This window comes from Balaenoptera borealis, assembly GCF_965194805.1.
Source record: "Balaenoptera borealis genome assembly, chromosome: X".
In the NCBI taxonomy this organism is placed as follows: Eukaryota; Metazoa; Chordata; class Mammalia; order Artiodactyla; family Balaenopteridae; genus Balaenoptera; species Balaenoptera borealis.
This window is the reverse complement of record NC_138881.1, coordinates 36,876,095-36,892,292: the sequence shown is the minus strand read 5'-3', so window position 1 is coordinate 36,892,292 and position 16,198 is coordinate 36,876,095. Positions and strand designations below refer to the sequence as shown.

General features: G+C 35.0%; 1 protein-coding gene across 8 annotated transcripts in view; it reads right to left on the bottom strand.

The window, feature by feature from the left end:
* USP9X (ubiquitin specific peptidase 9 X-linked) overlaps positions 1-16,198 on the bottom strand; it is a 120,062-nt gene that overhangs the window by 54,737 nt on the left and 49,127 nt on the right. For 6 of the 8 annotated variants that reach the window (XM_082378039.1, XM_082378033.1, XM_082378035.1 and 3 more), the window contains 5 exons: positions 11,964-12,170; positions 10,441-10,577; positions 9,121-9,269; positions 3,159-3,246; positions 123-465 (listed from right to left, as the gene is read on the bottom strand). In XM_082378039.1, the coding sequence (XP_082234165.1) occupies positions 123-465; positions 3,159-3,246; positions 9,121-9,269; positions 10,441-10,577; positions 11,964-12,170 (924 nt within the window). The remainder of the gene's footprint in view (positions 1-122; positions 466-3,158; positions 3,247-9,120; positions 9,270-10,440; positions 10,578-11,963; positions 12,171-16,198) is intronic. The other 2 variants (XM_082378036.1, XM_082378038.1) reach the window with 1 other exon arrangement.

Below are 16,198 nucleotides of genomic sequence, written 5' to 3'. Positions count from 1 at the left end.
TACCTCCTGCGACAAGCATCAGAGCAGCATACATACATATAATTCATTTGTACAAATGTGATTTCTTACCTATTTGAAAAACATCAGATACACTGCTTACAAAGTTCCTACTTTTCACTTACCCTCCAAAGGTAGTCTAATCCTATTAACTCCAAATCATCCATCATATATGCTCTCCTTTTTGCTACTAGTTTTCCTTCTCGACAATTCACAGCTTTGAAGAATCGCTCAAAACATTTCATTCCATTTTCAGTCAGTAGAGAAGGATCAAGCTGAAGTACATTGCTTTCAAAGAAGTCCTTATTAATATCAGGATCCAAGTCTGGTTCATCGCCCATCAACTTGGAATACCACTTAAAACAGGCTTCACGATCACAAAGGTAAACTGCGTTCTCTGCTAAGCATTTCCATATTTGCTTTGCCTGAGGAGCGCAGAGCCACAGTTGGCCATCCTTCAATAAAAATCTTGAAAGACATAAAAAATTAGCAATTAGATCTATATAATTTTTTATCCTGAAAGGCAATCTGTCTCTATATATGGGAAATAATCCATTTATCACAATTATATTTTAACTACAGGTAAAAAGATGTCAGTTTTTTAATCAACATCTTAAAATAACTTATTTCTTAATTTTTATCTATTACTAAAAAATACTAGATATTAATTCATTCAACAAGCACATATTAAGCACCTACAATGTGCCAGGAACTCTGCTACATCACTGGACCTAAACTGAAAAAAAGATTTGTTCCCTGTACACGTGAAACACTGTAAATCAACTATACTTCAATAAAAATAAAATAAAATAAAAGGATACACATTGGGAGAAAAAAAGATTTGTTCCCTGAACTTAAACAGTTTCATCTTTGAAACCAGCCATTTTGAAAGTATGTTTGCTAGGTTACCTGAGTTTTAGCATTGTGCTTATATGGTATCATTGGAGAAAGAGGTATTCTATTATGTGACTTTATAGATAACCAACTCATCAACGCTGAAGAGTTAAAATTGCTTAAATTTTAATATTTGATGATGATCTAATATTCATCACTCAGTACTTGGCCACATTGAACAGAATAACCGACATATTTTAAACTTTTTAATGTCAAAACTCAACAGGATGCTTATTAATTATTCAGTGGCATTCTCGAGGGTCTTTTTAGTTTTGGGACTATAGGTTTAGTTCAAGTGAATTCTGTTTCAACTAGTTTCTTCTGTTAGCTTCCTTTTTCTTTTAGCATTCATCCACCCACCCTGTCGGCCATATCTCTGAATGACAAGAGAATGAACATCTCGTTTTATTCTGAAGAACTTAACACAATCTTTAGCTAATGTAATGGTGGCTCCATTCCCAATTACATAGTAAGGTGAATGTATTTAAGGTTCCCTCTTCATTTCAAAGCATTTTGAGTTATCAATTCTAGTGTCTTTGATATTTTCATAGTATTGCTGAGCTTAAAGAGGGCTTCTAGCACCTGTCCTACCTAAGCCTGTCAGCTCTAATTTACAGATAGGAAACTGAGGTCCAATATGATAAAATACAGTTGTTTTCAGTTTTGAGTTGTGTTTTGGTTTGGTTTGGTTTTTAAAAACAGCAGCAGAAAACTTTCTTCAGGCAAAAATTCCATTTGGAAGGCCAATGTATAAAAATAAAAGCAGAGCTGTTTCAATTGTTGGGAAGAGGAGGAAAGAAGTGAGAAATGGGGATAAAACCTCTACTGCTTGTCCAGAAATCTTGGAGGAAGCTCCTCAGAAGCCCTAAGGCTCCAAGGTAGGTTTGAAAAATCACTGGTCTAATAGAAAAAGCACAGACTTAAGTCAGATACACCCAGTTGAGTAGTGCAGCACTATGATATACTGGCTGTGTGATTTCAAACAAGCTAGTTTAAGCCATGCAAATCTCAGTTTTCTTATTAATCAAACTGGGATAATACCTGCCTCCCTGCACTGCTATGAGAATTAAATGTAAAGCATTTAACACAGGTCAAATACAGAGTGAGTAAAGTTCGGTTCCCGTCCCTTGAGAGAATTGCTGTAGGTCATATAGATAGGTACTAATAGAGCAAGGACTAAAAACAAGTCCTCTGATCCCAAACTTTAATTTAGCAAAAGAGCTGATAACCACTCTTCTGTTCTAGGCAATCTAAAAGATACAACACACACCAATCAATAACAATGGCTCACTACGGCAATGATTCTCAATCTGGGGAGGAAGGTCCTTCCATCCAGATGGTTGAAAAACAAAACACACACAAAACCACTTCACTTTAAACAAATGCCAAATTTCTTAAAATCTGGTGTCTAGTTTTCCCTCAAGTTAAAATCTTAATGTAACTACTTATGTCAGTGTTTCCAAGTAAGCACATAATTCAATAAACGTAAGCCTATAATTAATGTAGCCCAGGAGAAAATTCCCCAGTGTATCAAAATAATAAATGCAATAGATTTTCTGAGGCACTCATAATCTGGGCATTTCCCTCAGCATGCTTATGATCTGAATAAGCTCTTCTGCTATATGATGTGGTTTCTGAATTCACAAGAAACCTCTCATCATGAAAAATTTTAACAATTTCAAATCTACAAGTGTATAATCATTAAAAGCTAAACATCAATGAGTAAATCAAGCCTTGGACTACATTTAACTTTGGCTTAAGGGAATAAACCTCTTTTCCTCATCCCTATCAGAATAATGTTATTAACCCATGACCCCAGACTGCCTTTGTCAGCCACTGTTAGGATAAACGAGGCACCAAAGAACTCAAATCACTCTTTTGGGGTGCTGGTCCAACAGCCTTTTCTCCCCATTTCCTTAGTGTCTATGATATCATTAAGGTCAATATGGTTCTCTAGCTGCTTCTGTCAAAATATGGAAATCTCTTCTTTAAAAATAAACAAATATGAAGACCAGAATTCTATACAAAAGGTTTAAATGTGTTCTCTTCAAATACTGCAAAGAAGAAAAGTTAAAACTCAGCCAATAATTTAAAAATATTTAATAATGAACACATAGGGAAATGTCCTGTGACTTTCATGTAATGATTTCCACATGGGGAGATAAAATGTGGCAAGAGCCACCTAACAAAGACCTAGTCATATAGCATATCAACTTGGTATTCTTTATCTGTCTTAAAAAGAGCAACACTAATTGTTTAAAACAAACCTAAGGAAGTTAAGCCGTTCTTGAACTTCTTGAACATGACTATATCTACTTCCCAGCCTCACAGTTTGTGGGTCATAGTCTTCATGGTCTGCAAATTAAGAAAAATCTTGCATTATACACATGGTTATCCATATCATTGCTGACTTTAATCAAAGGAAGATAAGTCAGTTAAAAAGTCGTTAATCCTTTATCACTAAAAGGCAACATGAAATTTACTAATTACTGGTAGTTTCTACCCATCTCCTTTTTTCCCAACCAAAATAACCTTTCCTTTCACATAACCAAAAGAAAATAGTCTGTTAAATGTGCTGTCAAAAATAATTCTTCATACAACCCCTTTGCCCAATTTTCATACATAATGAAGTAATTTCTGATTACAGCCTAAGACTGACCTGAGTGGTCTATGTTATAAAAAATTATATTGCTAACCTCTATCTAGGAAGTTATAGTTAACGCAAGATGCTACTCTACATAATGAAGTTATCATACCATAATCACCACCAGCATGTTATGAAAGCCTTGAACATTCTCAGATAAATTTAAGAAAACCTACCCTCTATCACGGCACGACGATGGGTATATATTGGTCACTAGGCCTAGCTTAATTTGGAAATTCCTTAAAAAAATTTTAATAAAATAAAGCTAGTAAACCCTTTGGTTTTACTTTCATTAGAGTATACCCTACAATGGAAGAAAAAAGTCTCAGTGTTGGCAATGAAAGACCAGAGCAAAAAAAACCTTTAAAAGCACCTCTGGTCCTAAAAACACATTGGACAGTGTTTTTCTGTTTTTATTTTATTGGAAAAAGCCATATATGATCTGGAAATGGTCAAGTTAATTTGTGGCTTAGAGCAGAAGAAAGCTGAAGTAAATGTTCTGAACAAGTGCTTTCAACTGCTTGGGAATCAGTGACATTCCTTCCAGAAAGTTGAGGCAAGTTATGCGGGAATAAGAAATTATGTAATTTTTTTTTTTTTTTTAGAAATTGTATAATTTAATTAGCATTAATTACTGGTATTTTCATACCCTGGATCTTATGGTATGTGTATGCTAGTGCCAAAGAATTCTGATTGTGAGAGACCCTTTAGACATAGTAATGGTAATCAATGTCTTCATTTTTTTTTTTTTAATTTATTTATTTTTGGCTGCATTGGGTCTTCGTTGCTGCACGTGGGCTTTCTCTAGTTGCGGAGAGCGGGGGCTACTCTTCATCGCGGTGCACGGGCTTCTCATTGCGGTGGCTTCTCTTTGTTGCAGATCATGGACTCTAGGCACACAGGCTTCAGCAGTTGTGGCGCACGGGCTTAGCTGCTCCGTGGCATGTGGGATCTTCCCAGACCAGGGCTCAAACCCGTGTCCCCTGCATTGGCAGGCGGATTCTTAAGCACTGTGCCACCAGGGAAGTCCAGGAGCGCAGAGTCTTAACCACTGGACCACCAAGGAAGTTCCTGTATATTGATCTTAATTCCTGCAATCTAGGGGAACTCATTTATTAGTTTTAATAGATTTTAACAGATTCTTTAGAATTTTCTGTATATGAGATGGTGTTATCTATTAGACATAATTTACAATTTCTTTTCCAATCTGGATGCTTTTTATTTCTTTTTCATGTCTAGTTGATCTCGCTAGCATCTCCAGTAGAATGTTAAATAGAAGGGACTAGAGTGGACATCCTTGTCTCATTCCTAATCCTAAGAGAAAAGCAGCCAGTCTTTCACCATTAAGTATGATGTTAGCTGTAGGTTTTTTGAGATGCCCTTTATCAGGTTGAGGAAACTTCTTTCTATTCCTGGTTTGTTGAATGTTTTTATAATGAAAGGTGTTGGATTTTGTCAAATGCTTTTTCTGCATCTACTGAGATGATCTCATAGTCTTGGCCCTTTATTCTATTAATATGGTATATTACAATTGACTTGGGGTGTCAAATCAACATTGTGTTACAGGGATACATTCCATTTGGCCCTGGTGCATAATCCTTTTTATATGGTGCTGGATTCTGTTTGCTTGTTTTTTTGATAACTTTTGACTATATCACAAGGTATACTGATCTGCAATTTTCTTTTGATGTCTTTGTATTATTTTGGTAGCAGGATAATAATGGCTTCATACTATGAGCCTGGAAGTATTCCTCTTTTTGAAAGAATATGTGAAGGACTGGTGTTAATTCTTCTTTAAATATTCAGTAAATTCACTAATTCACTAATGAAATTCACTAATGACCTGGTTCTGGGCTTTTCTTTGTGGGAAGTTTTTTGATTACTAATTCAATCTTTTTACTTGTTATACATCTATTCAAATTTTCAATTGATTCTTGAGTCAGTTTCAGTAATCTGGCATTCTCTTATTTTTTAAATTTTTGTTAAGGTTAGTGGTGATGGTCTCTCCTTTTTGACTTTCACAACTGAGCCTAACTAAAGGTTTGTAAATTTTGCTGATCTTTTCAAAGAACCAACTTTCAGTTTCATTGATTTTCTCTTCTCTATTTCACTTATTTCTGCTCTAATCTTTATTAATTCCTTTTTGTTTTCAGGTTAGTTTTCTCTAGTCTACTTTTTGAAGGTGAAATGTTACTGATTTGCTATCTTTCTTCTTTAATACAGGAATTCTGCAGTATAAATTTCCTCTAAGCACTGATTTAGGAACACTCCATAAGTTTTGACATTTTATGTTCTTTTTCATTCATCTCAGCATATTCTCATTTCACTTGGCATTTCATCTTTGACCCACTGGTTAGTAAAGAATGTATACTTTCCATACACCTGTGAAATTCCCAAATACTCTTTAATTTATAATTTAATTCCACTGCGTACAAAAAACCTACTTGTATAATTTCAATGCTTTTAAAGTTAATAACGCTTGCTTATAGCCTAGAGTATGGTCTGTCCTGGAGGATATTCTGTGTATACGTGAGAAGAACGTACATTCTGCTGTTTTCGGGTGGAGTATTCTACAGATATCTTTTAGGTATAGTTTATGGGTTTATTATAGTGTTCAGGTCTTCTATTCCGCTCCCCCCGCCCCCCGTGGCTTTGAATTACTGTCTGCTGTCAGTTGCTTTCAGCCTAATTACTTCCTTTAGTATTTCTCCAAAGGCAAGTTGGCTAGCAACAAATTATTGCAACGTTTGAGAATGTCTTTACTTTGCCTTCATTTCTGAAAGACAGTTTTGATGAATGTAAGGTTCTTAGTTGTCAGGTCCCTCCCCTGCCCCTGGCACTTTGAATAGGTTGTCCTACTGCCTTCTGGCCGCCAATGTTCTGATAAATCAGTTGTTAATTTTATTGGGGTTTCCTTGTATATGAGGAGGTTAATTGAAAGTGGCAGTCCTCAGAAGACAGAATGCAAAAATGTGATCTACAATAAAGACAAGTCCTCCAACTCTATCCAGAAACCAGGAAAAATGGTAAATAAAACTTTTATAAGTGTTCAAGTCAGTACAAAGCCTATCCTACCAATAAGGTAAACCTTAATTGAAAACTGAGAGATGGTTTTATACTGTGTTGTATGCATATAAAAAACTTTTAAAAAATGACTTGGTAAGCACCAATGCTTGAAGGCAATAAGAACACATGAGTAAATACTGAAGATAATTTTAGTAAGTTCATTACTTTTATCTAAATAATGTTAAAACAGGAGGCAGAATCAGCTGACCATGCTACTGAGGAAATGTCGTCACCCCTCCTGCCAAAGCTTAAGATACTAGTACAGATGAAACATGGGCAGGACAAATAATACTGGTGAAATACTTATCAGAAATTGAGAATATCAGTAAACTAGAAGCCTGATGTTATCCTGCTGCATAATGTCTCATACCTAATGGGATCCATGCAACATTTTATTATATAGAGGCTAAAACATAATTTATTTTTGAATTGCAAATTTGGAAACTGGTGGTTGATCGATTTCCAAATGGTGTGAAAAGTTTGTTTTAACAGGAGAATTTTACTAGCTTTAAAAATTACTTTCTCCCCATATTTAAGTATCTGGAGACTGATCAGTATTAATCAGAAGATTACTACAATAGAGGAAGAAAAGGTATCAAAGTTAGTTAGGACGAACAGAAGGTATGGTGTCAATAAAGTCAGGGGACCATATCAGTAGCAACAAGAATTCAAGGGCTTACTATGTACCAGGCATTATTCTAGCATAAATAACTTGTTCAAGGTCATACACCTAATATGTTAGGTCATGTTTCAAAATCTAGGCAATCTTACTATGCAGATTCACATCGCTTACTTTGTGAAGACACAGACAATATAAGAAGGGGAAACTGAAGCCTGAAGACATTCAGTCCATGAAATTGAGATGAAGCAATGACTCATGTAGAATTTGACTACAAAGGAAAAGAAAACCCTAGTGAGGCTGAAATGTACGTGTATCATCTCCTGATAGCCTCGAGAGCAGGATTCTCAACCTCTGACAATGAAATTAAATGAAATACCACATGCAAATAAATTAAGTAAAGATTAGCAATGCAACACATGTGGTTTATATTAAGGCTTCATTTGGGGGGAAGGCCTGCATTGGCATCTGTGAGGGCTTTGTACCATCAAGAAGAGGTGACATCATTAACAGAATGTGAGTTACATTAAACTGAGCCGAGATGTTTGAATGCTTGGGAGTACTACATGCAAACCTCTTTTGCCTCTCTCAGATTTTGTTTGCATTTGGTATATAACATAAATCATATGGTTGCATGCCTATGTTGTCCTGATTATTCTATCATGCTACTTAGATGAACTTAGGACTGAAATGATAAAAGATTATTGCCTGGTGCCTATCAGTTGCCTGATGCTTAAACTGGCTATGCAATCTATTAACTAGGAGGACTCAGCTGGCCCAGAGTGGTAAATGGAAGAACAGAGTCAACAAAATCAGTTCAGGTATCTTGAGAGCTGCTTAGTTTTTCAATTATGTTTATCTGAGTTTTATATGGAAATGTATGTATGTACCTTAAGTGTTAAGCAAAAACCTTGTGATTTATAAGCACCTTGGTTGGAATTTTATTCAACAATGCCAAGAATCTACTCTAACTCTTCAAATAATGAGTATTAGAAATATCCTCATTTTTAATATATATATTGGCTTCTGCAGACTCTACTATAACATGTTAAAGGAGTGGTATGTTCAAGTAACCATTATGTTCAATTCTATCTCTGTGGTAATATAAAGTTTTCTTTCTATGGCAATGTGAAGAAACTTAAACCTACAAGATAGTTCTGGGGTTTATTTTGGGGCCTATGAGTTTGGCATAAGACAGAGGAATATGTACTAAGAACCCATCTGTACCCTAGCACACAGACTCAGACACAACTGTCAGAGGGCAAAAGCACATTGAAACAGAGCTCCACATATGGCAGGCGCTTAAAAACGGACTGTTAACACCACAGAAATCTTTACCTTAACATGTTAAAACAAATTCACACTTTGAAACCAATGTAAACATGTGGATTCTAGTAGCCTCGGATCTCTTTCTTATAAACTTTTAATTCATAAAGTCTGAAGAACTTATGAAACATGGACTTAGGATTACAAAAGAACTATAGTATTTGCAAGAACAGACTTAGACAAAAGGTTTCTTGAAAAGATAAGGGTGGTGGTAGTAAGGAAACAAAGGATGAAAATGAGTCAGGTACATACCTAGGAAGGTAACAACCAATTGTAGTATAGGCAGGCAGAGCTCCCAGGCAGGGAAGAAAAAGAAATCAATTTAACAAGGAGAGTGGGTAAGGCAAGCACTTAGTAAAGAGCCTTGAAATGCTGGCCTGGAGTTTAGAATGTGTAAGATTTGGGAGTAAAAGTGGATCACAGGTTCATAAAGGAACACAGTTTATAAAATCAACTACCTCGCATCTTTAAAAATACATTTGTAGTCACTTCTAAGGTGACTAATAAAAAAAAAAATGCTGGTAAGGGAAACTGCTGTTATTTTTCATAGTTCATGTTAGCTTACAATACATACCTCTAGCATATAGTCTCATGCTTTCCATATAAGTTGCAAGGTTTTCTGCTACCAAAGTAACTAGGGCATGATTGTGCTGAAGTTGATTGATTAAGTCATGGCGATAGAATACATGGGGACTTCGCTGAGTTTGACTGAAACGAGAAGAACTTAACAATATAATTAGGCAATTAAACTCTGTTGTAATCGAAAGAGCTTATACAATCTAAATTCTGAGATACTAATTTAAACACTTAAAATGGTTTCCTTCACAACAGAATTAACTTTGGGCCATTTATTTTCTTTAATGACAATATTAAGCTATTTAAAAGAAAATAATCAATACCTCAAAAACAAGACATTAATTCCACTATTCTTACTTCATACAAAAACTATGCATTAATATTCTCCAATTTCACACTATGGGAAAATCAATGACTGATTTCTTCTGCCATACTACAGTAGTACCAAAGCACTTACAAGTTTACATGATTATTTCCAGAATTATAAAATAGAAACATTTCTTGTAACATTAGCACCACAAAGATTATGTTGTAAATGTAGTGGAGAATTTAATCAAAGAAAGTGCTTTCGTTAAAATTTTATTTATTAGGCATTCAAAGTACAGAATTATCTCTTATTTCCATCAAGTATGCCAGATAATTTCAGTGGCATGTGTTGTATCTATTAATCTCATTCCTCACTGCATTTTATCCTTCCTGCTTTGTTTCCCTTTTTGCCTGTACCTACCCTAATCCGTATTATATATTTCTTACAGACATTATATTTCCGTAATTGGTTTACTTTGCAATGTTTTAACGTTTTATTAACTTTGAAATGTCATACTACAGAAGTTTTCACAGTAAAATAAACCTATTGGCTTTTTAAATAGTTTTAAAAGTTAATTTCAAACATTAGATTTCAGGTATGTTCAAATGATGAAAGCTGACAGGTATAGTTTAAAAATACTTTTTTCTGATTTATTTTAGCTAAATTTCTGTTAAATAGCCGACTTCAAATATCTTACATGCCAAACTTCAGTTACTGGAATAATTTGTTCTTGTACTTTCTGGTTGTAAGAGTTGGAACAGATGACATGAAAGCAATATTATCATCTGTATTCTGATACTTATCACTAAACTGTGTCTGACTTCCTCATCAATAAAAGAGGTGGATATGATAAAGGAATCCTCTTTTGTTCAAATTTAATCCATGTGTAAGTGTCCTGTCACCCCACTGTAATTTTCTTTTTTAAAACTTGCTTTCACCAACTGACAATGCCGTTTCTTTTCAATAAAATACATAAATAAAAATATTGAAATTTTCTGTTAAAAGCCTTACCTCAAATTTTGAGGTGCTTCGCCAAACAAACTACAAATTTCTCTAATTTGTTTCAGTGCAGGAATTACCCATTTGTCATTTGTACGAAGTTCTTCTATAAAGCGATCTATCCACTGTATCTTCTGTGTGTCACGGTCCTTAAAAAACAATTTCAATGTTTTATATAGGTCAATACTCAGGAGAATTCCACCTTCAAATTAGTTTGAGAATTACAAAATAGAGCTTTTCTTATAAGATTAGCATCATACACATTATGCTGTAACTGCAGTGAAGAATTTAATGATAATAAAAAGCTGCTTTTAAGTACATTTTTATTCCACATATACTACCAAAACTCCCAAAAGTAAAACACTATTATAAAAACTCAACATGACACAGATTCAGACATATCTACAGAAAGGTATTAAGCACACTGAAAAGTTTGATTTTAAAAGTTGCCAGGAGGTAGACATTTAGCTTTACCCAATGTATTAAGAGATTCTACCACATAATAAAATCCAGCAATAACATGTAACTCCGATTGTTACTCTGTATGGGTTTGTTTTTAGCATAGTAAGGAACATTGAAAATTTATATTTTACCAAGAAAACAGTATGGCAACTGAGTGAAAAAAATTCACCAATAATAAATTCACACACAAGGAGAGAAAGAGACAGAAACAGGTATAAGCAATTAAAAATTAATGTTATAAAATCAAAATTACTTCAGATATATTTTACTTCTCATACTTTATTTACTTTACTCCTTCCCTGAGTCAATAATAATCAGAAATGTAGGTTTGTGTACCTAACAATTTTAAGTACAGATTATTTTTATTTTGTGTTTGTGTCTCTCTTTAATGAAATAATTTAAACTCAAGGTTCTTATTACTATTTGGTATACTACATACTTAATGAACTACTAGTACAAGTGTAGTAAAAAAATAAAAAACAAAAAACAAAACACCTACACTTACGTGAGCTTATTAGTTCTTATATAAATTTCAGTTCATTAGTATAGGAAATTAGTTATTCAGCAATATTCATTTTACCATGAATTAAAAAGATACACATGCTACAAGTTAGAATGCAGGGAAGTTGTTGTGTGATCTGCTCATAGGGAAGGCACTAAATGTTTTAGTGTTTAGGAAGTTCTACTAATTTTTCTTAACTTCCATAAGAAGCAAAGAAAACCTAACTTCTCTTACCTCTAAAGTCCATAATCAACTTTAATATCTTATATGATCTATTGATATTTGAAACTGGTATTTCAGCACCATACATCTGACACTACCACCAGTATATTACTTGTTTTGTTTATACCGTCTTTCTACTAAGAAGACTAAACTGCTTTTAGATGATGCACGAAACTTAGACATAGAGACCTAAGAGGAAGGTGGACTTAACATGAACAAAGTATGTCAATTCTTGAAGATCACTTCAAAAATAACAATGTCAGAAAAACCTGGAACTATTCTATATCTAAGCCATTCTCATGGTGAAGGAGAAGGGTCACAAAAAGTGAGCAAGGCAGCACAACCTCACCTGGGAGCAACTATAATCTAGTATTTTTATGTGGGCACTGAGAGCCAGGTCCATGATGTCTACAGGCACATCATCACTATGGGCCAGATTCCACAGGAGGTTCAACACTTTGTGTGCCATCACACCATCTTTATCATCTTCTGCAAGACGACGTATCAGCTCAAGTAGCTTTTCTCGCTGCTTTTTACTTGCATTTGTCCAACTGGCCTAGAAAATTTTTTTAAAATGATATGGAAACAACACATATTTATTGGTCACTGCTTAAAATTGTCACTGGATAAACTATATTCATCAGAAAAACAACACAGCTGAGCACAGCATTATTCAAGTGGTATCTGAGCGATAAGATAGGACAGATTTAAACTCCAGGAAAAACAAAAGAATCTCCATTTACAGTTAAATACCGCAGATCAGAGTTTCTCAACCTTGGTACTACAAACATTCTGGACTGGAAAACTCTCTTTCCAGTTTCGTGGAGGGTTGTCACGTGCACTGTAGGAAGTTTAACAGCACCCCTGGCCTCTACCCCACTAGAAGCCAGTAGCAACTCCTCCTCCTAGCTGTGACAACGAAAAATATCTCCAGGTATTGCCAAGCATCTCTGGGAAGCAGAACAGCCGCCTGTGGAAAACTACTGCCTTAGATTCAGTCTGTCATTTGCGCCTTTAAAATTATATTAAAAGATGTTAAAGACAACTTGATATACAAAGATTTTCATAATAAATGAAAAAAGCCTTTTATAGAGCAATGTGCATTACACGCATTTAAAAACAGAAGTCTATAACAAAGTCTGTTATTATCCAAGACTTACACAGAACAGAAATGATACAATGCTATTTCAATTTAGAAGACAGAATACTCATTTAAAAACTCTAAAATGGAAAACAAAACAAACAAACAAACAAACAAAAACCCCTCTCTAAAATGGTACTTTTTAAATGCCCAGTTTATACAATGGGGTATGTGTGCAGGCTGGTGGCATCTGGTGGGTAGAGGTCAGGGATGTTGCTAAACAAGATGAGGAAAGGTGTATGTATAAAGTTGATAATCAGTGTTTATTGGAAAATAAACTGAAATCAACCTAATGGCAAATAGCAGAAGGATGATTAAGTAAACTACAAAGGATCCTTTCAATGGAATTATTACTCAGACATTTACAATGTGATAAATACAGGATATGTCATCAGTCAACTGGAGCGCACACTTCTAATTCCTCCTAGACCCCTTAAAATTATGAAAGGAATAAGATAAAGCTGCTAGGAATATAAGAAAAGACTGAAATATTAGACTATATTACAATTAAGAACATTTTAAAGAGAGAGACCAGCAAGCATTATGTGCCTCCTAAAGAAGAGCACATAACCACCTATGATATATTCTAGCAAAACAACAACAACAAAGGCTCTGTATCATACTTTTGATATACAGCAAAGCAATAATCAATCCAGTTTCCTCAACAAATAATTTACAAGGAAAAAGTAAAGAAAAAGGGGGGAACTGTAGATTCAAAGAGACTTAAAAGACATATGCAACTGATTACAAACCATGGAGCCTAGCTCAAACAAACTCCAAAAATAAGGTATAATCTGAGGCAACTGAAGTTTCATCACTATTTGACAGTATTAAGGAATTATTAGTTTTTAGGTATGATAACGATATTGTGAAGTTTTTCTTCATGTACTTATCTCTAACAGACATATACTAAAATCATTAAATATGGAAAGGAGAATCCATTAAGAACATTTGTTCAGGGCTTCCCTGGTGGCACAGTGGTTAAGAATCCACCTGCTAATGCAGGGGACACAGGTTCGAGCCCTGGTCCGGGAAGATCCCACATGCCGCGGAGCAACTAAGCCCGTGCACCACAACTCCTGAGCCTGCGCTCTAGAGCCCGCGAGCCACAACTACTGAGCCCACATGCCACAACTACTGAAGCCTGCACGCCTAGAGCCCGTGCTCCACAACAAGAGAAGCCACCACAATGAGAAGCCCGCGCACCGCAATGAAGAGTAGCCCCCGCTTGCCACAACTAGAGAAAGCCCACGCACAGCAACGAAGACCCAACGCAGCCAAATAAATAAATAAATAAAAATTCCTTCCTTAAAAAAATAAAGAACATTTGTTCATCCAAAGCCACCATGAGTAAAAAAAAAACACCACAATTTGCAACACTTGAACTGATAAAGATGACTAGTGTTCAGAGTATCTCAAGAATTCCTAAGAATCAGTAAGAAAAGTACAAACAACTCAAAAGGGAAAAATTAGGCAAAAGACTTGAATAGGCTTTTCACACACACACAAAAGGAGAACAGAAACATATGAAAAGATGTTCAACTTCATTAGTGATCAAGGATATAAAAACCAATACGACAATGAAGTAACATTTCATACCAAGCAGACTGTCAAAAATCCCAAATTCTGACAAAAACAAGTGCTGGCAAGGATGTGAAAATCTCGATGGGACTGTAAACTGGTATAACCACTTAGAAGAACGAGGACTTAATTAGAACTCAAACATTGAAAAACTAGACCAGCTAGACCAGGCAAGTACATAAGTCTAATCAATAAGCTTTGAAATCATTTGGTTGCACTCTATAAAGAACTGCAAAGTGACCGGGACTTCATGCTTCTTTTGAATCATCTTTAGTAGAAAGTTTCAAGACACACTCCATAAGAACGTTAGTTTTACCAACACCTCAAAAAACAGTGCTTGCTACCAAATAGTAAGCGCTCAATAAACATCTATTAATCCAAAGGGGGGGAGCATAGATGATGGAATTATTTTTATATTTAGACTATTATTGTATTTAGACCACTCTTAGAAGAGGGGGTGGAGGGTCCAGAGAATGTAGTAACAATCAACCTCTTCTTTCTCCTCCCATCACGGTCATCACTGGTCATGTACCATCATTTCATAAGTCATCTCAAAATTAAAAATGAATGGCAATTAACTTTAGAGTACCCACCGTAACTGATTCTGTTATTTCCTTAGCTGCCTTTGTTGTACTTCAAACTTAATTTTTCCATAAGGCAGTGATTTACAACTTTAATGTACTTAAGATTCATCTGAGAATCTTGCTTAAAATACAGACTCCCAGGCCCCATTCCTAGCAACTCAGAGTTAATTGGTCTTGGGTAGAAGCCAGTAATTGGTATTATTTTTTCTTCAATTGTGAAATACACATCAAGAAAGGTACAAACATACACATTATACTACATAATGTAAACACCTATGTAACTATTACCCAGGTCAAAAATAATATGGTAAGCAGCACTCCAGAAGCTAGCTGGGTCTATTTCTGAAGTTTATTATGTTAATGCAATCAAGGTATATGGAATTCTTGTGTGCCTTCATTCCTTTCTTCAACCTTCTGTTTATTAGACTCACCCTTGTGGTTGAGCTGCTCAAATCTGCTCATTCTCATTGTTATGTTTCATTATATGAACATTCCACAATTTATCCATCTTACATAGCAATTTTTAGCTATTATTAATAATTCTGCCACAAATGTTGACTGTGTATACTGGTGTACATATGCATGAGTTTCTCTACAGTATATATTCAGAAGTCAAACTGATTAAGTCATGAAAATCTTACACTTTTCCAGAAACACCAAACTATTCTCCTAAGTGGTTGCAGGAACTTATGTTCCCACCAGCAGTCAGTATATCTGTTATAACTGTTATTTTTAACAAGATATCTTCGTGATCTAATGCCAGTTGTTAACAGAATGCCCCTCTGTGAACACTGCCATAACATCTTGTGTTCTTAATCCACAAATTCACCAAACACTTGGCTTTTACAAACCCAGCACTAGTAACTGGAGAGAGACCACTACACAATATGGCTTTAAAAAGTGCATGATGGCACCAATGCAGATATGACTGTAGGAGCTCTTGGGCTACCTTTTGAATTACATTTCCATTAAGTCCATGAATTACATTTCCAATTTGCCTGTGCATATCACCCCAGACTATTAAGGTATTGGTAGTCCTTGCTGTTGATTCTTTATTTTTCATTGCAACCAATTAATCCTTCCCTGCAGTCCTACAGTTCACTTGAACCTATAATAAAAACACAAACTGCTAGGGGAAAGGAATTCAAATTGACAACTGAATTAAAAAAAAAAATTCCTTATTTATGAGGACTATTATTATAAAAATGAACAGCAAGATCTCATTGAAAAAGAAAACAATGGTCAATTCCTTTACACTAGAAACTGTTTAATGATTTC